Here is a 22810-nt window from a genome sequence, read left to right on the forward strand (position 1 = left end):
TTGGGTTACCCGACGCCATTTCAACTGCACAATAAATCATTTCTACATTAGGATTCACAACAAACAAAAACCTAACATTAAACAACAATAACCTACCGTTCCACCTAAAACAACAAACGAACCCTAACCCTAAACACACCCAAAACGCCAAACAAAACTTACGTTGAAAGAGAGGCCGAATGGGAGAATGGTACACGACGCCTTTCGATGCCTTTCGATGACCAATACCACCGCAATGCAGAGATGAACGACACAATGGTAATGAACATAGGACGAATGGGAGAATGGGACAATAGGAGATGACCGAATGGGACAATGGCAAAGTCGAATGGGAGAGATTGTGAATGGGAGAGAACNNTGGTCAGAGAACGAAAGTCTGAAAGTGAAAGATGAAAAATGAAACCNCCAAATTCAATTTTCATTCATTCAATAACATCACAATGCCCATTCTACCCTTCTCAGCTTTTGGAAAAATTAATTTTAAAAGATCAACAGCCATCCAATACAAATTTGACACGTGGACCAGTGTCAAATTTGTGTCAAAGGATGGTGTTAACAAACATTTTCCTAAGGATAATGATACTTTGACACCTAGAATGTGACAAATTTTTGACACGCCACGTGTCACATTCTGGGTGGTTCACATGTTTTAAAAAATAAAATGACAGAACATGGATTGAATGTGTAGTGATAGACCTGGTATCAAGGTACAAATAAGTGGGTAGTTTAGGCTAACTTTTAACACGAGGAGGACATTTTTGAATTTGCGTTACATTGAATCTATGTTTTATCATTTTATTTTTTAAAACATGTGAACCACCCAGAATGTGACACGTGGCGGTATAAAAAATTTGTTACATTCTGAGTGTCAAAGTATCATTATCCTTTTCCTAAACCTTATCATAAATAATTACAACAAAACTAAAATTCACGGTTTAAAAAACTGAAAAAAAATCATATCTTCTAAGATAATAAATTAAATATATCATTAATTTAAAATTTTAAAATATCTCATCTGTTTTTGTTTGGCTTGCAAAACTATCTTGATTCTACAACAGTGTTATCATCAACAATGCTAAAAGCACCTCTGACCCTAAAACCCCCACAGTTTGCAGCCATGGCGGGAGCTACAGGAAGAACCCTCTTCACCTTCACCCTTTCTTCCTCTTCTTCTTATTCTCCCTTCACGCGCTTCCTCGCCAAGCGCGTCCCACTACGCAAACCTCTCCCTCTTCTCCCCCGCTTCCGCCCACTCTGCTCCGTCGCTGCTGCGCCGGAAACCGCCGACGCGAAGCATTCTTTACTGCTCGAGAGGCTCCGGGCGCGGCACCTCAGGGATGCCGCGAGAATCGCCCCCGAACCGAGGAAGAAGGCCAGGGGCGCCGCCGTTGCGGAGGCTGAGAAAGAGAGGGCGAAGAAGGAGAAGAAGGTGGTTGCCAGTTTCGAGGGGTTGGGAGTGAGTGAAGAAGTTATGGCGGCGGTTAGTGAAATGGGGATTGATGTACCCACTGAGATACAGGGAATTGGCATCCCCGCCGTTTTGGAAGAGAAGAGTGTCGTTTTGGGGTCGCATACTGGCTCTGGCAAAACCCTCGCCTACTTGCTTCCTCTTGTTCAGGTGTTGTTCTAAATTCGTTTTGAAAATGGAAATTTGTTAGCTAAGTTCATTTCTAATACGAGTGTTATTTATATTATACTCTCATATAATTTATAATACGTTGGCATTTTTGTTCCAATACAATCCTACACTCCAATAATTTTTTTTGTTTATAATTTAACTTTTCAAAACTTGAAACCATTTTTTTTTAATTCTTGTGAACTAAGCACTGATTGATACCTAGGTCTTCGAATTCATTTCATGTCACATTAGCATGTTCCAATAAGGTGTCATATAAGACACAAATTTTAAGCTTATGACATTGGCTATGAACTGTGCATTGGAGATGATCTAAAAATTTTAAGATAGTAACATGTCCACGTTGTGTACACTTAAGAATATTAGACACTACCTATGCTCCTACGTAAATTTTATGTTAAATGAGTTCCTGAATGTATGAAATTTCAGTCCCAGAAAGAAAGAAAGTTCCCAGTTTGTCCCCAATGTGGAAGAAGTTAGACAATTACATCTTTTTTGGTCTTTTACGGATTAAATTGTCATCTATTTACACATTTAAGAATTAAAATAGACATACATGTACACATTCAAGGACCAAAATTGTCATTCATCTAAGATTTATATGGATGTTTTTTTAATTTTTAATTTTTAAACTTTTAAGAGTTTTCAAGGTATAATATTTTATCTACTATAATATTACGAGGAGGAATATTGATCCTATGAGCATGTTTGGCTGCCTTTTAATAATTTCGGAAGAGTAATTAAAATATATTGAATTGAAAAATAAAAGTAGGAGTGTAAAAAATGTAATGAAGATGAGTAGCTATTTTAGAAAGTAACTTGTAAAATACAGTTCTTTCACCATGGGAATAAGAAGTGAGACAAACATTTGATTTTCATGGGACTTAACAAGAATAAACCACTGCTGGGTTGTTTTTGGCAAAACTTGTATGAAACATGAGTATGTGCTATTCCTTGGTTTACTTAAAAAATTAGTCACTCTTTTTATACCTTGAAATGAGAATAAGATCCCTAGTTCACTATTTGTTTTTTCTATTCGTAAGTTTACTTTCCTTTACCAAACATGAGAATATGTTGTTCCATATAGTTCACTTTCCCGAACATAACTTTTGTTATAATCTTAGAGTGAATAATGTTCGCATAGACTTGTCTTGTACTGTTATTTAGATTTAGCTGAGGCAAACTTGTGTTGACATTTATTGTGGCAGCTGAGACACTGTTAATTTGTTGATGTACCTGTAGTTGCTACGACGGGATGAACAATTGAATGGAATACTGTTGAAGCCCAGGCGTCCGCGAGCTGTTGTATTGTGTCCTACAAGGGAGTTATCTGAGCAGGTTAGCTGCATCTAAGTTGTATAAATCACTCCTATTAAGTTGGATTACATTAATATGAAGTGGGCTTTATAGGTTTTTCGAGTAGCAAAATCAATAAGCCATCATGCCCGATTTAGGTGTACCATGGTAAGTGGTGGTGGCCGGATTAGGCCTCAGGAGGATTCCCTGAACAACCCCATTGATATGGTAGTTGGTACCCCTGGAAGGGTTCTTCAGCATATTGAGGAGGGAAACATGGTGTATGGTGACATCAAATACTTGGTGAGTATCTCACAATTGACAGTTTTTAGTGACAACATTGAGTTTAAGCTTCACTTGCTGATGATGGTCTTTGCTTTGCAGGTATTAGATGAGGCAGACACAATGTTTGATCGGGGTTTTGGTCCTGAAATACGCAAGTTTCTGGGCCCATTAAAAAATCGTGCTTCAAAACCTGATGGCCTTGGTTTTCAGACTATCTTGGTAACTGCAACCATGACAAAGGTGTGTGCGCACCATATTCTTGTTGGCTACACGCAAATTAAATACTAATGGTTTAGAAGATTATTCATAAAATGGGTGCCCTTACATATAAATGTTAGTCCCGTGGTTGTTTTTCACTTTCTTGAATTCTGGACAATACCTATTATATTTAAGTGTGATGCATTTTTCATGATCAATTTTGACAATGAACTTCAGTATTAATTTCTTTGAGTCTTGCAGGCTGTTCAAAAGCTGATTGATGAAGAGTTTCAAGGCATTGTTCATCTGCGCACATCAACATTGCATAAAAAGATTTCTTCTGCTCGTCATGATTTTATTAGACTTTCAGGTTCTGAGAACAAGCTTGAAGCATTAGTGCAGGTATACTTATATATTTTGGCGTGTTTGACATGTGTCAACCAATGGTTGATAATTTTAGTTTGTGTTGGGATGTGCAATCAAGTGGCACCAAGTCTGTTTGGGATTATTTGGTCCTGGTATTAAGTCTCACGCAGGCTGCTTATCTTTCACTTTTGCTAATGAGATATAAGTCTATGCTGTTATTATTTAGTGTTAGGACTTGATAGTACCAACTAACTCTAAAAAAGTATAATAGAGGGAATATGTGTATACTAGTTACTAATGATTGTATTTGTTCTGACCTCAAGTCCGTTAAGATAGTATCGTTAGAGTTGATCACTATATTCAATGTATTGTCCATTTTGGAGGCTAGATCTTTTGTCATGATTTTGTCCTTAAAGGACATCTCGTATTTAGATTACCCATGGCCTCAACTCATAAGTGTCAAGAAGCACGCCGTGAATTTAGGCTTTATTTAGGGAAGTTATATTTATCTTTATTCTGTTTGTTTGGTTAGATTTAATTCTGAATTTAATATTAGGAGATTGTAACAAGAATAAAATACCATAATTATAGGGATTTATTCTCTCTAAGATTGTTTACTGTTTTTTAATTTCTGTTTTTATCTCAGAACACACCTATAAATATAGGTCAGCTGACCTAATAATTGTGAGAGAGAAATAAAGAAATTCTTCCCTTCTAAATTTAAGATGGTATAAGAGCTCTTCATCCTAGGAACCTCGACCGTAACCTAAATTTTTAAAAGCCTTCGTAGCTGTGCAACCCTAAAAAGTTTAAAACTGAAAACCCTGTACAAAAATCACAAAGCCTTATATACAACTCCCCTTTTGACTAACCACTAACTGATTCCCCTGACTCGGAAAAACTAACTACTTACTTGGAAAAACTAACTACTGACTCTACTTCTTGCTTCTCCTTTCATAAACTCTCAAAATCCTACCATTACTCTCTCCCTCAAGGTCAACCTTGTCCTCAAGGTTAAAATCAGGGAATTGCTCTTGTATGGTCAAGACATCCTCCCATGTAGCTCCCTCTTTGCCTCCTTCTTGCCACTCTATCAGGACTTGTGGCACCACTCTGTCATCGTTTTGCCACTGCCGCTTGTCCAACACTCGCAATGGCCAAAAACTAGGTCCTTCCCCCTATAACTCTATTGGAAGTTCCTTCTCCACTTGTTGTGTTCCCACTACAAGTTTTAATTGGGAGACATGGAATATTGGGTGTATTCTCATTGTCTCGGGAAGCTGCAACTTAAAGGCCACCGAACCCACTTGCTTTACTACTTCAAACGGCCCATAATAACTTGATGCCAGTTTCAAATGTAATCGTGTTGCCATCGAGGACTGACAATGAGGCCTAATCTTCAAATAAACCCAATCTCCCACCTTGATTTCCATTGGTCTCCATTTTCTATTGGCATATTTGGCCATTTGATCTTGTGCCTTAGCTTGATGATACCACAACTGTTTTAGGGCTTCTTCCCTTGTTTGTGGCTCTTGTGCCACCGCCTTATCAGCAGTCTCCCTTGGAATAAATCTGGTCAATGCAAGGGGTGATCTTCCATACACCGTTTCAAAAGGAGTGCATCTGGCGGCTCCTTGATAGTTGGTATTGTACCAAAACTCTGCCCAAGGGAGGATAGTGCACCATTTCTTGGGTTGCTCCAAGCAAAAACACCTTTAAGTAGGACTCTAAAATCTGATTTAGGACTTATGTTTGCCCATCTGTCTCCGGATGGTATGTAGTGCTCATGTGGAGTTGTGTGCCTTGGAGCTTGAACATCTCTTTCCAGAAAAGACTTAGGAACAATGGATCTTTGTCGCTGACAATGGACAATGGTATCCTATGCAACCTAACCACTTCCCTATCGAACACTTCCGTCACTGTTTTGGCTGTATACGGGTGCCTCAAGGCCATAAAGTGGGCATATTTGATTAATCGGTCAACTACCACCAATATTGCATCAAAGCCCTGTGATTTGAGCAACCTCACTATGAAATCCATACTCACTTCCTCCTAGATCGCGTGAGGTATGGGTAGGGGTTTTATCAACCCCTTAGGAGATGCTGCCAAGTATTTGTGTTGCTGGCAGATCAAACACTAGGCCACAGATTCAGTAACATCCTTCTTCATCCCTATCCAGTACATCCACTGAGCCAACTTTCTATATGTCTGGTAGATGCCCGAGTGCCCTCCTACGAAAGTGGCATGAAACTCGTTTAGCAGTTTAGGAATCCATCATGACTTTGCGGAAAGAACCAGCCTCCCTTTGTAATGTAATCTATCGCTCTCTAACGTATACAAAAGGTGCAAATTCGGGTCCCTTTTTAACTTCTCCACAATCTTCTGTAACATCGGATCCTCCTCTACCTCCTTGAATACTTCTTGAAAATCTTGCTAGTAGGGTCTCGCTACCCAGTTCATCTCTTTATGCGCCTCTTCCACTTCCTCTCCTCTCCTTGACAAGGCATCCGCTACCTTATTCGAGACCCCCGTGAGATATTGGATCTCAAAGTCATACCCCAGCAATTTGGTCAGCCAGTTTTGTTGATTTTGGGTGGTGATTCTTTTCTCCAATAGGTATTTAAGGCTTCTCTAGTCAGTGTGCACTACGAACCGCTGACCCAAGAGGTATGGCCTCTAGTGCCGTATTGCAAGGACCAGGGCCATAAGTTCCTTTTCGTATATCAACTTGCTCAGGGTCGTCTCTGATAGAACTTTACTGAAGAAAGTTATCGGTTTCTTGTTCTAGGACAACAATGCTCCTACAACGTGTCTCGATGCATCACATTCAACATGGAAGGGTTGCGAAAAATCGGGTAGCGTCAACATTGGCGCGGTTGTGATGGCCTCCTTTAGATTTCTCATAGCCTCACTCCCCTGCGAATTCCACAGAATTGTCCCTTCTTTAAGAAATCCGTTAAAGGTCTACCAGTCTTCCCATAATCTCTAACAAATCTCCGGTAGTACCCATTGAGGCCTAAAAATCCTCTAATGGCTTTAATACTCCTGGGTTCTGGCCAATCCATAATTGCTGCAACTTTCTCCTTGTCCATCTCTACCCCTTCTAATATCAAATGACCTATATACCAAATCTGCATTTTACCAAAGTCACACTTCTTATTGGCATACTAGCGCTCCTTGCTCAAGGTTCACAACACTTCCCTGATGTGCTCCTTATGCTCTGCCCAAGACTGGCTGTACATCAAAATATCATCAAAGAACACCAATACACTCTTCCTCAATTATTGTTTCAGCATATTGTTCATCACACACTAAAAGGTGGCTGGAGCGTTAGTGAGCCCAAAGGGCATTACCACAAACTCATAGTGGCCTTGGTATGTACAAAAAGCAGTTTTCTGAATGTCTTCCTCTCCCATACGAATTTGGTGGTAACCAGCCTTTAGATCCACCTTGGAAAAGTACCTTGCTTCGTTTAGCTTGTCTAATAACTCCTCTATCACGGGTAACTTCCCCCCATCTTGCGTCCTCTCTTTGATCCGACACTCCTCTCTTAAAGAAATCCGACAGGTCGGACCAAATGATAGGTTCTTGAATTCAAGAACTAACGTGTCACTCGTCTCCCACACACACAACACATAGCAAACACAATAACGATGAAAGAATGATCTTTATTCTTCTATTTGAGTCACGTATACACTGTACAAGTCTTTCCCAACCACAGGATATAAAATGTACTGCCTAAACCAGAAAGTTCAAAACTGAAAACCCTGTACAAAAATCCCAAAGCCTTATATATAACTCCCCTTTAACTAACCACTAACTAGTTCCCCCTGACTCGGAAAAACTAACTACGGACTCTACTTCTTTCTTCTCCTTTCATAAAGTCTCAAAATCCTACCATGGCATTTGGACAAAACCAAGAGGGAGTGAATTGGTTTGTTTATAAAACTATGCTTTTAATTTTTTTTTCCCTTTTTAAAATTTGTCTTGACAATAAAAATGATTCTTTTAAGATAATACCATATAAATAAAGAGGGTTGGGAAAGAAAAATTTGCACAAGTAATTTTATACTAGTTTTGATTTTGATCAAAAGACCCCACGTCCTTTTTTTAATTTCTTTTAAATATGGATTAGCTCACACTAAAAGTAAAAGATTACAAATATGAGTAAGAACAATTTAGGATAGAAAGCATCTCTCTTGAAACCACAAGAGATGAAAGACACCTCCCTTGAAATTCTCAAGGGATGAACACCTCCTTTGAGTCTCACAAAGAATGAGGACACCTCTCTTGAATTGCACGAGAGATGAAGAAACACCTTCCTTAAATCCATAAGGAATGAACATCTCTTTTGAATCACACAAAAATGAACAACTTCTCTTAGCAACAGCAGCAACACTTAATCCACATTAGGTTTTTCAAAGCCTTTCCACATAGAGTTCTCAGACTTCTCTAACTTTTGGCTTTTCAAATTAAAGCCTACCACTTTATTAATAAAAGCCATTTTTGAAATTAGATCTCAAGAGTTAAGTTACAATTCCCACAGAGGTTCTTCTAAAAACCTTGATTTTAACATAATTTATTGGCTAAATAAAATATTTTCCTTGGTGATCTTTGTGCATGTTGCTTTATGACTCTATAAGCAAAGTCTTATACACAATTTATTCACTAATATATGACTTATTACAAAGGCTTAATCATATACATAAATAAAATAAAAGTCTTCCAATATCTTTTGTCCTCACTTTAAGTTTTTGGACTTGCTTTTATCATCATCAAAATTTACTCTTGAAGAATGATCTCCATCACCTTCTTCTTTTGCCAACATCTTGCTAGTCTCGTGCACTGTTTGGACAGCAGAGAGGACTGCACCAGAAATACCATCATAATGATATTGGAATATTCAGCCCAAAGATTTTGAAAACCAGAAAAATATTTCTCAATTGATAGACTTCCTTGGGTGAAATTTTAACCATCTCATACTCCAATTGAAACCTCCAAGCAGCATTGTCCTGATGATAAATCTTTTTCAAATAATCCCACATGTCCTTAGCAGTGTTATAAGGCCGCAAATTAAGAATGAAATTAGGCTCAATAGAGCTATGTATCCAAGTCATGATTTGGGCATCTTTGGTTTCCCATTTTGCCAAATCTGCTGGACTTGTAGGTGCTGGAATTTTGCCATCAGTATGACCCCATAAATCTTTGCCTTTGACAAATAGTTTAACTTGAAATTCCCAAGCAGAATAATTTTTTCCATTAAACCGAACAAGATAGAATTCAGATTTATCATAAGATATGATGAAGAAAAAAAACCTCCAATTACGTTTCAGATTGTTGCGTTTCACAATTTGCGATTTCCAGCAAACTTACGAAACTTTGGATCAAGATGAAACTCACTAAGAAGATGACTGTGGCAGATCCTTATAACCCAAAATAGGTGTTTAACAGTAGCAAGCGTTAAAGTCTTGACCACTTGGTCTCGTAGAGATCTTGGGTTTTCATTATATGTTTTCTGATCACGTGATGATAGGTACTAGAACCAAGCCTTGCAAAGGGTAACAGGGTGATGGTTTTCTGCAATACATTGGATTCTAGTCGTGCCGTGGATCATTTTCTTGGTGAAAATCAGATTTCTACTGTGAACTACCATGGTGAGGTACCAGCAGAGCAAAGGTAATGTGCTATGTTGAAATTCTTCTCTACTTCTTCCTCTTTATTTTGTTATGGCACAGAATTAAGCTGATCATAAATAGGCACATTGTAACTGTTGAATTTGACTCTAAGCTTTAAAATGAGGAGATATGTAAATTGAAAGGGTATATCTAATGTTGATTTGAACTGGGCAAGTTTAGAAGGTAGGTAATTTATTTCAAATTAGGGGCATCTTCATGCATTAAAGAAATTCAACCCATGGAAAAGAGGTAATAGAAAGTGAAAAATGTCAAATATATTTAAACAATGAGGCTTACAATAAATATGATACAATACACTGACTTCATGCCTGTTTTTATTCTAAAACTTTCAATGATCAGAAGACAACAATACCCTCTGCTTTGTGGACTCCGAATAAATGCTAAATTAACCAAGAAAATTTTACTCATTGCATAACAATAAATACTTCTTAAAATTTCCTCAACTTATAAATAAATCCACTTGACCAAAGGCATATCAAAACTATACATGATTCTTGCAAAACTTGTGACGGGTTTCAAATACAATGACATAAATTAAAATGTCATTAGAGAAGATGGGCATTGCTTAGACAACTCATTGACCTGATACTACTAGGCAGCTAGAGTGATTAATGACCAAAGAACATAGAGAAAGAATGGGCCAAACAATAAATGGAATTTGTGTACGATGAAATTGCATATGGTAGCTTTTGAGCCTATGATTCCATTTGAACCAGTGCTTCTCTGATGCTCTGTTTCCTGTCATGCCCATTTGTTTATGTTGCTTTCCTCTTGAATTCAGGGTTGAAAATCTCAGAAAGTTTAAGAGTGATGGTGATGATTGTCCTACGTTGGTTTGCTCGGACCTGGCTGCTAGGGGTCTAGACTTGGATGTAGATCATGTTGTGATGTTTGACTTCCCCTTGAATTCTGTGAGCATCATATCTATTAATTTATTTAGTGGCCTCTTAGGTCAGAGTATCTTCTTTCTGCCTTCCCCTTTTGATATTCTTTTTCCTTTCTATTTTAGATTGACTACCTTCATCGCACAGGTAGAACTGCTCGTATGGGTGCAAAAGGTGACAAATTCTTATATAATTTAATTTAATTTGTTTATCTCAATCGATAATCCTGATCTTTATTTTACAAGCAGTAGTTTTGCCTTAGTATTTGTAAATTGGAAGCTGCAGATAATGTTCTTAGTCACCAAATCTTGTAGTTGAAATCTAAAATGCCGTTTTCTCATGCAGGGAAGGTAACAAGTTTAGTTGCTAAAAAGGACTTGGACTTGGCCAGCAAAATAGAGGAAGCAATAAGGAACAATGAGAGTTTGGAGGCTATCACAAAAGAAAGTGTTCGAAGGGACACTGCAAGGACCCAAATCACAGAGCAGAAAGGAAAGGGTAGAAAAATGGTTCAAGTTTCAAAAGTCAAGGGCAAATTTGATAGTCGTTCCAGTTCTGGAAATAATGGATCAGGTATAAAATCTGGCAAAGCTTCACCAGTCAAATCTATGAAAAAAGGGATTAAGGTTTCAAAATCTGGGAATTCTTCTAGGGCAAGTAGTACTATCAGAAAAGGTTCTTCGGATAAGAGGCAAACAGGTAAAGTGGTCAGTGCCACCAAATCTACGAATTCTAAACTCAATGTTGTGGGGTTTCGGGGAAAAAAATCATCTTCAAATAACAATGGTTCGGTTTTGTGAAGTGGATTGTGCGTCATATTTATATCTTCTGGGGAGTAAATGCCTCTCGATTTTGTGTACTAGATAAGAAATTTTCTGTTAGATAAGAATTCTGTAGTAAAATTATTATAATATTATAATAAGTTAATATTTTTTTTCTCTTTCTGGTAGCTATTATACATGATAATATAATAGATACATTTTATTAGATAAGATTTTAATTCCTGCCTTTACGTCCCTAAAAAAATTATCAGTTTCTGTTTTCAATGTATGTTGTCAGGGCATGGACTAAAACAAGTCATGAATATTGTATGCAGGATCATAATATAATATACAATATATAAAAAACATTTCAGAAACTGGAAAGTAAATATAATGTTTGCTGGAAAAGGGGAAGGATTTTGGCCCTAATCGATTTTTTCAATTCAATTTTTGCAAAAAGTATGTAGTTATCTTGATTTAAAATCTTAGATATGAAAACAGTATTATTTATTTATAATGTATTGATTTTTTTCTACATTTTATTATTGAGAATATTATATATATACACATATATGTCATGCAATTTTTTATTAGAACAAAATTTAAATTTGTAAATAATATTATTTATCTTTAAGAAAATTACAATTTTCTTTTTATAAATTTTGATTATGAAGATAATGATATTGCTACAGTTAATGTGGTTTCCAATATTTAAAGATAATGATATCTTTAAGTCATCGCAGAGCTGCCAATGTGGTTTCCATATTTGTCGTGCCTTTGTTGCTACAGTTAATTTCAATCTCCTTCTCCACCTCGTTTTTCTTATCTTTTTCTTTACTTTTCTCTTTTTTATCTCACTCGTTAATATATAAAAAATCTCATTGAATTTGAATAAATAAAATTATAAGTTAGTAATAGATTGATCGTGAAATATATTATCAACGAAAATAATTAATAATAATACAAAATCTAATTTATTAACAGATCTTGCCGTTTGATTTTATTAAAATTTTTTTACTAATAAGAATATTCATAAATAATTTATATATTAAAATTTGTCAATAAATTTAAGTTTACCAATAGACTCATCTCCTTTCCTTTGGTAATGACAAAAATTCTTGCAATGTTTTATTCTATACACCTTAATAAAATAGTTTGATAAAGTGGATGCACAATATTTTCTTGAATAAAACAAGAGCTAGTTGATATAGTTTTTTTAGGCATAAGTAGTTAAAATAACATATATGAAAAATCGATCAATGTTAAAAATGATTGGTTTGGAGACACAAAAGAAGATGTGGAAAGGAAAATAAATTGATTATTGTTTACTACACATATTTGTTTCTCCTATGTATATAATGTATGACTGTCAAGAAAAAAAAAATACAAATATGGTGACAATGTGAAGGAGTATCATCTATGAGATCTCACTGTTCATAAGATTGTTGCTAGTAAGAATGTAGTTTTTTTAGAAAATGAAATGACAACTTTAAGAAGAAGAAAACCATATTACAAATAGTGAAAAAGCGTTTAAATGATTCTTTCATGTTAAAACAAGAGACGAAGAACAAGAGTCAAATGAAATTAATATTGGAGAACTTCGACAATCAACTTAAGATGAATTTAACCATCTTAGTACTCAATATGTTATGAAAAGCCAACATGTGTATTATCTTCTAAATGTAGAAGGAGAATTTTTAAATTTTTTAGAAACTAACGTTAAAAAAATCTCATATTACACACACTCAGATATTTTCCTAACAATGGTATAAGAGTTTTATGTTCTGAATATCGAAAGAGAAAAAAAAAGGAGAGAGAAGAGAGAGTCAACACCGTGAGAGAAAAAAGTAAGTGTTTGATTTTTTTTAGAGAGATGACAAAGGTTGTCAATGGTATGAGTGTGTCACAATTGACGAGAAAAATCAATTATGATAATTGGTGTCTATATATGAAGGTGTTATTGAATCCTAAGACATTTGGGATATGGTGGAAGATCGGTATATTGAACTTGATGAAGAAGAACATCAGACGGTGGCACATATAACCACTTTGAAGAAATCACGTGCAAGAGATGGGCCAACATTGTATTTCCTCAACAATGCAGTAGATGAGCTAGATTCAAAAAAATAGCAAATGACAAATCAGCAAAGGAAGCCTGGGAGATATTGGAGGTTGCGTATAAAGGTGAAAACCGCGTTAGACAAGTCCGAATACAAGCTCTTAGAGGAGAGTTTGAACAGTTGAAGATGGAGTCCAAAGATCATATAACCGAGTACATAACTCGGGTGGAGAAGGTTGCCAACCAACTCTGCAGGAATGGAGAAAAATGCCATCTAGCCAGGTTGTGGGAAAAATTTTGAGATCCCTTACAAAAGATTTCGAAACTATCGTATGTGCCATCGAAGAATCGAAAGACTTCTCAATTCTCATTGTGGACGAACTTGTTGGGTCATTAGAAGCCCACAAACAAAAGAGAAGGAGTTGGGATGATCAGGTTGAACCCGACGATCAAGCACTATGGGTACAGTTTGACTCGAATAAAACTCGAATTACTTAAAGCTGAGGTCCTGGCGGTAGAGGGCGAGGAGGTCGAGGACGAGGTGGACGTGGCCAAGGTAATTTTGAGAATTATGGTGAAGAGAAAACCGGTCAGCAGAATGGGCGTGAACGAGGACAAGGGAAAGGACGAGGAGATCGGTTAAGAGTGTGGAGTGTTTTAAGTGTGGCAAGTATGACCATTATGCAAACGAATGTAGATCAAACAAGTGCTACAACTATGGCAAGGTTGGCCATATTGCAAAGGGGGACGAATCTCAGTACTGAAGATGCGGAAGAAGAGTATGGAAATTTGTTGATGGCAAGGAGCTCGGATGCAGTGCACATGGAGAGCCCAATCCCAACAATGGATGAAGTGATCTCGGTAAAGGATGCAACAATTGTGGAAAAGAAAAACTTGGAGAAAGAAATCAAACAAAAAGATGAAGAGATTCAGCTGATAAGGAGATTTCTAGATGAAGCTAATGAAATTATGAATAAATATAGAATTGAGCTTGAGGAGCTGAAGAAGGCGACTCTTGAAAAGGAAGAGAAATAATATCTAATCTTCTTGAACCAGACGAAGAGGAAGATGGAGATGTTGAGAAGAACCCGATGAAGATGTCGGCCAAGATTGTTGAGAAATCGCCTAAGGTCATAAACGAGTTAGTCAAGGTTATTGAGAAGTCAGACATGACAAAGTCAATCAAAGCATTAAAGAGGCCTTTTAGAGTGATACCAAAAGCAAATCAGTGAGGGCTTTATCCCAAGTGGACAATATCTTACCAGTGTGAAGATCTATGTTTGTGTGTTAAACCTCACTACAAATGGTATCAGAGCCCATGGTTCAGGTCTGGTTGATGAGTCGATATTTTATTGATTTCACTTAGTTTATTGTGCTAGAATTAATTAGGGAAATATGCTTAATGGTATCAGTAGTCACCTTAAAGGCATTCACTCTCTCGGTATTTTTAAGAAAGGGGCAGCCACACATTCATTTTGGACTCTCTCGGCTGCTGCAATATTTTTGAAAGGGGAGGATTTTGAACGTTTTTTTTGTGAGCTTTTATTTGAATCATGTGGATATTCTTGGATTTTGGATAAAAAGATGGTGCCAGCCACCCCTTTCTTTTTGGGTATTTTGAACATTTTTTTTACACNGTTATTTTGCTTGGAACCATGTTTTTTGTTTTTCTTTTTTATTTTGGATGAATGAAAGAAGATTGTTTTTATTCTTCAAGAAGCAGAGCGCTGATTTCTCATTGCCTTTGCATTTGTTTTTTTTTCTTACGCCTTTTTATTGAAGCTTTGGTGCAGCCGTCACGTTTAGAGAAGATTTTTAATTTTTTTCTTAGCTTTGCTTGGTCCAACAAATGGCGTCACATCATCCTGCAATGGTAGCTAGGGGTTTAGTTTTTGCTTCTAGGTTTGAACTAAAGAAAAAGGAGTTTTACAATGTTTTTGTCTAAAGCTTCATTGAATGAACGGTGCAGTACGNTGACACCATGGCTTTGGGATAGGATTTGGTTTCAATCAACAAATTTCATTTTTCTTTTTATTAGTTAACATGCACTCGGTGATTAATTATTGAAGATTGCCTTTCTTTTCCTTTAAGATTGAAGAGTGATTTGATGGAGTAAGTGTAGGTGTTTGGTGCTGGGATTTAATTTTTATGCCATTTATTTATTTCTTCCAAAAGTAGTCCACGGTTTGCTTCATTAATTTGCTTTTGGAGAAATGGTGAGAATGTGCACATGGGATTTATTTTCTTTATGGAGGCACCGTGGTGATTGAATTCACCTTTCATTTAGACGTGCACAGTTTTTTTTCTTATTATCTTTCTTTATGCACCGAAACTTGTTTTTATATTATATTATATTATATTAATATATATATATATATATATATATATATATATATATATATATATATNTATGGAGGCACCGTGGTGATTGAATTCACCTTTCATTCAGACGTGCACGGTTTTTTTTCTTATTACCTTTCTTCACGTTTTTTATATTATATTATATTATATTATATTATATATATATATATATATATATATATATATATATATATATATATTATGGAGCTGCATTAATTTCTTTCTTTGAGAGTATGGTGCATTTTGCTTTTCAATTTTGTTCTTCATTTCTCGACTTGCATTTAATGTTGTTTCAATGTTGCATTTTATATTAAAGTTCATTCGGTTATGTTAATTTAAATGTTATGTTAGCTTAAGTTAGTTGTGTTGGATTAGAGGTTAGAGTAGTCTCTTTGTTGTGTTAATTTGTGATTTGAAGCATAGTAATTAAGTTAATGACCAACCGTTTCCATTCTGTCTTTGAAATCGTTTTTAGATATGTTTTTAAGTAGTTGTTTGCATCTGTGTTTTAATTTAATTCATCTGCATTCACAAACCTTTTCAACACCCCCCTTCGTGTTAGACCTAATTCCTGAATCGTAGTTGGTCCTTGAGAGACGACCTAGGAGTCATTTCCTAGCTATACTGCATTTCTCATATGCAATCAAATTTGTATGGGCCGCGACACCCATCAAAGGTGACCGGGCTCAGACGAGTACGTCCCTCAATGGTAAGGTGAAGCCCTAGTAGGTGGCCAGTGTTAGATAGCCAGATGAATCATGAGAGGTGGAGAGCAAGAGATGCTCAATATTGTGTGACCATGGATAATGAAAAAGGGCAAAGAGATGAGATAGCGGTCTAAAAACCGTTATTTTCATGCTTAAATTTGATAGTAAAACACACCCTTTATGGCTTAGAATGAGCTTTAAATCAAGTAAAACATTTAGTTGTGTCTTGTGAGAGTCAAAAGTTGGTTTTAGCGATATTATGCTTGTTTTACATTGTTTTGCAGGGTTTTTAGATGAATTAAAGATGAAAGTGAAGTAAGGTGGACTTAGACCCATGAAAGAAGGAGAAAAATGATGAAAAGAAGGGCCAAGATAGCCGCTGAGAGCCAGAATGGACTGCTGAGTGCTCAGAGCGATTAGAGGGAAACCACTTAGCAGCAAAACTGACCGCTGAGCGGTCAAAGCGGTAAGAGGCAAACCGCTGAGCGGTGAATTTAGGCGCCTGGGCTGTTGTCTGTTTTTTTAGCTAGATTCTTTAAATCTTTCTATAATCTTTCTATTATCTTTTTGGGCTTATATATAGCCCCAGTGCGAATTAGAAGGGGATTCTTTTGGCAGAGAGAAACGTATAGAGCTATTCCACACACCTTGGAGGAGGTTCCTTGGATGCTTAGGCTCCAATCAACCAAGTTTAGGGTTATTTCTTCCATTCTTTCATCATATTTCATCTAGTTTAACCATGATTATGGTGAACTAAACCCTTTGTTGTTAGGGAACAATATAATCTTTTGAAACTCTTATATATTCAAATTCATATTTATTTCATATGCTTGTCATATACTTATTTATCAATTGTTGGGTTCTCATATGTGCTTTAATGCTTTTATTGTTTAACTCATTCATTAAAAGCCATTTGTCTTTATCAATATAGGGACGTACGATAATGTCATGAACTGGTGAGAAATTCCTTGATTATGTTAATACCGCCTAGGGATAGGGGTAGGACGGTCAATTGTATTTGCTTCCGATCTCATTGCATTATTGGTTACTAGGGGAGGGTAGGGATAGCAAGTTGGTAATTAATAATAGGCTCTTTTCACCAAGGGATTGGGTTAAGGGTAGACTAGAAAGTTTGCATGGCAATTGGATAAATAAGTGAAGTAAATAAGAAGAGTAGATATATGGGAGTGGATAAGATTAAATTGTAAACCCCAACAACACCATTCATCCATAGTTTCTTAAAACCAATTGAATTAACTGCATTTGCATGTTTATTTTTGTTCTTTGCATATAACCACCAAATTAATTCTTTTCTCAAGTCTTACGCGATTTGTTTACATGAAAAGTAAGGCCTAAGAGTCCTTTGAGAAGAATGATATTGGGTTTACCAATTATATTACTTGATAACGATATGGTACACTTGCTAGTGGCTTAACAAGATGCTCAGTGTTGACCATGGTGTACTCGAGGATAACAAAAAAAGACTTTCACTGTAGGAGAGGTATGGAGAACCATAGTCCTTTGTTTGAGGGGAGGATTGTTAGGTACAAACAAAGTCCCACATCAGATAAAATAAGAGATGTACATGAGTTTATATACACATAAGATACCTCCATTGGTGAAAGGCCTTTTGGAGTGGTACCAAAAGCAAATCCGCGAGGGCTTGGCCCTAAGCATACAATATCTTACCAGTGTGGAGATCTATGTGTGTGTGGAAAGGACTACTCGTGGTTGTGGTTGACTTCAATGATATATATTCTTGCTAATTGTTATATTGATAACGATAATGATAGTTGTTTTGTCAACTTGTGTTGTATTTGGTTTGCATATTGAAAAATTAGATGTGCAAATTATTTTTTTTCATAGAGAGCTTTAAGAATAGATATATTTTTTCAATCATAGAACTTTAAAGAATAAGAAAATTTGATTAGAAGATTGACCAAATTTAGTACAACTTGACACCAAAGTGCTGTTGTAAACAATTTAATTCCTTTATTAATAGCATGTTCACAGACTGAGTTCAAATAATTGTACGGTATAATAGGTATGATGAAAATTATTTTATCATCTTATTGTATGTGAATATCATGGTGATAACAAAGTTTAAATCTAAGACTTAAAGGGACAATCCACTAAAAAGTTTGATACAAATGACTTAGAATCAACACAAATTTTAGAAAAGATAGGAGGATTTGAATTTTTCAAAGAATTACCATTACTGCAAAAACGCTGATTAACGTCGGTTATTTTGAGCTTTTAACGTCTACAAAAGAACCGACGTCATTTCCGATGATGTCAATGAGACGTCGGACATGAATATAACCGACGTCTAGGACTAACTGGACGTTGGGTGTAAGACTAACTGGAAGTCGGGAGTAGGACTAACTGGACATCAGGCGTAGGACTAACTGGACGTCTAAAGTCATTATATAGACGTCAGTCTGAGCAATGCACGATGTCTAAAAGGTACTATAGAGTCGGTGTATACATTAACCGACGTCTAATACAGTGGTTGTGTTTTAGTGCAGTTTTGTTCCCTTCTTTTGATAGCCTAGTAGCACAATCTCCTTTTGCTAGTTTCCCAAAAAAAAAGCTTGCGTCTTTTGAATTTCTTATGGATCTTTTCAACCCAAAACCGAACCTGGGTTGTTGCTTAGTTCCATTTTCATCCGCAAGAGGAAAAATTCACGGTGAAACAATAGCTAAGCAACGACCGATGGTCGTTTTTGGGTTGAAATGATCAAAAGAAATTCACTAGACGCCGCTTTTTCTGGGAGGCAGCTAGCAAATGGAGAATGTGTTACTACGTTACCCCAAGAAAGGAACAAAACTACACTAAAACACAACACAAAGAAGACAAATTTTAATAAGTTGAACCACAAGATAATCGATGCAAGACTAAACAAAGTTTAAACGGTAAGCATAAAAAAAAACCACGCACCTAGGATGCCGCAAGAGAGAAAAAGGAGAGGAGGAAGACGATAAAGATATCAGAAACAACAATGGAATGCTACAAGAGAGAAAAAGAAGAGATGTTGCAAGCGAGAAAAAGAAGAGGAGCTGCAAGAGAAAAAGGAGAAGAGGAAGACGATATCAGAAACTGAATGCCACGAAGTGTTTGCAGTTTATTTAAAATGAAATTGGGCGTCGGTTGCTCTAGAAACCGACGTCTATAGTCATCTAGACGTCAGTTATCTCACTAATATGACGTCCAAGTTAACATTTAAACTGACTTTTTGAATACCCATTAGACGTCGGTTTCGAGGGTAGTCGACGTCTAGGAAGATGAACCGATTGATGTTTGAGTTCCTGTCAGGGATTTTCACGACAGTTGTGATGGGGCGCCAACGTCTATAGTAACGTAGACGTCGATGCCCCTCTATCCGACTTCTAGGGCCCTCGAGTTTGGTGAACATAATTAATTACAGGCACATAGACGTCGCTTCCCCTCAATTCCGACGTCTAAATTGAAGAATTTTTTATCTTCCTGCCTTCCAAACAGGCCTTAGACATCGCCCTTTGACTACGTGACGTCTAAGCGCCTGTAGAGCATTAATTGCAGTCCAGTAGACGTCGGCCCCCGTTAACACCGACGTCAATGGATTGTCTTATCACCTACCTCAGGCCATTAGACGTCGGTTTACGACAGTGGAGACGTCTACAATATCATAGACGTCACCTTACCTTAAATTCGACGTCTAGTTTACCAAGCTATTTACAATAATGCCACCGTCCACTCATATACGTCGGGTTACCAACAAACCAACGTCTACTGGGTGACGCTAAACAGTGTTTTTGCACTAGTGAACTTAATTTTGTAAGTAATCTTGGATAAAAAAATATGTACTACTACCTATATGTTCAGATTTTCAAGGAGATACATTAATTTGGTTAAGTTACAAGATTACATTAATTTGATTATCCAAGTTACAAGATACAATAGCTCTGTCCATCCATGGTTATTCAAGGAGTTTATACGGACTCATTATTAAGGAAGGAACTCAGACATAAGCACAGTGCATTTTATTCTAGGAAAAAAAAGTACATTTTACAAGTTAATTCTTTTAGTAATGCAAGAGCTCGCAACAAAGTTACTCGCGAATAACAAGTAGTTAAAGTTAACATCCAAATAGAAAAACTAGAAAACAAGTTGAATCTTCATTGAAAGAAAAATAATATCACAGTAAATATCATTACAAAGTTTTCCTGATACTGAGACAATCAAATACAATCACCAAAATACTTTCTTCACCAACTGATTCCCTTGTTGATTATTTAATGAATCCTCTATTTAATTACCTGCAAATTTAAAGTAGCTAATTTTATTAGTTGCAATAGCTCATATATGTAATTAACTATTGATATGTCATGATTTCTTACCATAAAAGAGTGTGATGATTGAACATACAGTCTGAATAAACGTGAGCAAAAGTAGTACAATGGCAGCAGTAGTTGATGCTATTTTCCAAGGAGTGTTAAAGTACTCGTGTATGAAGATAGCCTTGTACTTGTTGCGAGGGTTTTCATAGAATTCATTTAAGCTTTTACAGATGGAGAAATAGTGTGAATTGAAATGTGGCATGCTAAGGTGTGAGGTGAGATTGTTAATCATTGTAACCACTTTATTAGCATCACCAGTCCAATTCACAATAAGTTTCTTTTCAACAAGTATGTTCACATCTTTTTCAGTATTGATAAGAAAATATAGAATCAGTATATATTGAGTAATGATGTTTGTAGCAGAAAGGTTGCCATGTTCATATGCCATCATATTCCTGAACAGAAGTTCTGTACTGTCATGTATATTAAAGATTGGCATCCTCAAAACTCCATGTTTAGAATAGGTCAAGTCAAGGAAGCTTTTATTTGGGCTGACTTCGAACTCAAGACCTGCCTCCATCAGTTGGCTTGCGCTGTATACATGTTCAATAACTTCGCCTTCTTCCTGTTTTCCAAGACCAAGCTTTGATGATGATATTATAGAACATATTAACAAATCTGTGAAGTGTTTTGGAGACTCTCTTGGACACACGTTTCCTAAACTTTTTCTTTCAAAAAAGTTGAAAGTAATGTCAAGAAATTTCTCCTTCATACCAGTGAAGTTGTAAAGTTCTTCAAAAACAAAGAATGGAAGTTGATTTTCCAACAGTAGCAAGTCCTTCTGAATCTGTACGAGCGCCCTTGTTTGTAGGAACAAAGGTTCTTTTTGTACCCAATCCCTGAGTTTATGCCATCTTAGAAAAAGCTCAATTATGAAGCAAGCATCAACTAAAATCATCTTTAAGAATTCATCACTGTTATATTTGATAGTTTCTTCATAACAACTTCGAATTGTTTCTTCTAACTCTTTAATTTTTAGAGCAAATTCTCTCATCGATTGTTGTGTTCGATTTAGAAATCCTTTGAGATATTTCAGTTTAAGCTCTTCCGTTGTTCCAAAACTGTTGTGATGATAAGGGCCAATTGAAATCATTTGAGGTGTGTAAGCTTTGGGATTATTTTGACGAATATTTGGTGGTACCTTATAAATGCATTGCATATTGATTTCATCCATCTCTGGAAGTTTCACATTTTGAAGCATCTCAGTCCATTCTCTCTCTAAACGTTCTATTTCAATCGATACATCTCTCGATCGTCCTCCCATTTGGTTAAAACTCTAACAAAAAAATTATGCAAGAACTGAAACATCAGGATCTAGGATTTTAAAACATCAATTTTAAAGGTGGAAGTAATTATAAATACTTATTTTTAATAAGCATTCTTATACATGATTGATATAACAAATATTTTTAAAATTGATATAAAACATCTTTTACATTAATAAGAAAAAAAGAGAAAATATCTCACTATTTAATAAAAACATCATTAAGTACGCAACATACAATATGATCAAGCTGTTAAAAACAAGTAGCATAATAATTAGGATTTTTCTATCAGAAAATATGGTTCCAAGATTGATAATAATTCATTTGATACTAAAGCAAAATTAGATACTTTACAACAGCAAAAAATCAACCCAGTTAAAAAAAATCTGAATTCAATAAGTACTTGAACCAACAAGTACGACGCTTAACTCCCCATGTTCAACACAGACTCTCTCCAGTTAAAATAGTTAGTGCAAACAACAATATATTCTTGGATGCATCGAAATCGAAGAAGATTGGAACTGAAAGAAAAAAAAAACATAGGGAAAGAACCTGGGATGATGTTGAGAATATGATTGATCTTCAGCAATTAAAATCAACTCAGCAACTGCTTTCTTGTTCTTTTGATGCAATGAGTCATACTTTATGCAATAATTCCTTATTATAGCTTTTCGGGTTAACTCTCTTTTTGTTTTGTTTTATCTTTGAGGACGCATATATTGTTAGTGTATTAATTTAGATATAAATTAGCATTGTAACACTAGAAGTGTTAAAAAGTTTGTGAAAGTGTTAAAAACTGACGATTTTCCTTAAGTTCCTTTTTATAATATTTATTTTTATATGTGAGATTCCAATTTAATGTTACAAATATTTCTCTACTTATTAATTTAAATTTCTTTATCTTTGATTTCTTTTA

At 35.9% G+C, this 22810-nt stretch overlaps 2 protein-coding genes across 3 annotated transcripts; one reads left to right on the forward strand and one right to left on the reverse strand.

The window, feature by feature from the left end:
- Nucleotides 1–1028: 1028 nt before the first annotated feature.
- On the forward strand, nucleotides 1029–11304 carry LOC106779416 (DEAD-box ATP-dependent RNA helicase 39). Of its 2 annotated transcripts, none has more exons than XM_022776571.1 (9): nucleotides 1029–1618; nucleotides 2879–2974; nucleotides 3047–3235; nucleotides 3317–3457; nucleotides 3677–3817; nucleotides 9315–9457; nucleotides 10259–10388; nucleotides 10509–10535; nucleotides 10707–10849. In XM_022776571.1, the coding sequence occupies exons 1-9, from the start codon at nucleotides 1073–1075 to the stop codon at nucleotides 10713–10715; spliced, it is 1422 nt and encodes a 473-aa protein (XP_022632292.1). In that variant the 5' UTR covers nucleotides 1029–1072; the 3' UTR covers nucleotides 10716–10849. The 2 variants fall into 2 exon arrangements, with proteins under 2 accessions (XP_022632292.1, XP_014523000.1); XM_014667514.2 differs by having other exon boundaries at nucleotides 1031–1618; nucleotides 10487–10535; nucleotides 10707–11304.
- Nucleotides 11305–20615: 9311 nt separating this feature from the next.
- On the reverse strand, nucleotides 20616–21893 carry LOC106779401 (putative UPF0481 protein At3g02645). The gene has a single exon (XM_014667499.1). The coding sequence runs from the start codon at nucleotides 21891–21893 to the stop codon at nucleotides 20616–20618; it is 1278 nt and encodes a 425-aa protein (XP_014522985.1).
- Between the last annotated feature and the right edge of the window lie 917 nt (nucleotides 21894–22810).

The sequence above is a fragment of the Vigna radiata genome, unplaced genomic scaffold (genome assembly GCF_000741045.1).
Source record: "Vigna radiata var. radiata cultivar VC1973A unplaced genomic scaffold, Vradiata_ver6 scaffold_285, whole genome shotgun sequence".
Lineage (NCBI taxonomy): Eukaryota > Viridiplantae > Streptophyta > Magnoliopsida > Fabales > Fabaceae > Vigna > Vigna radiata.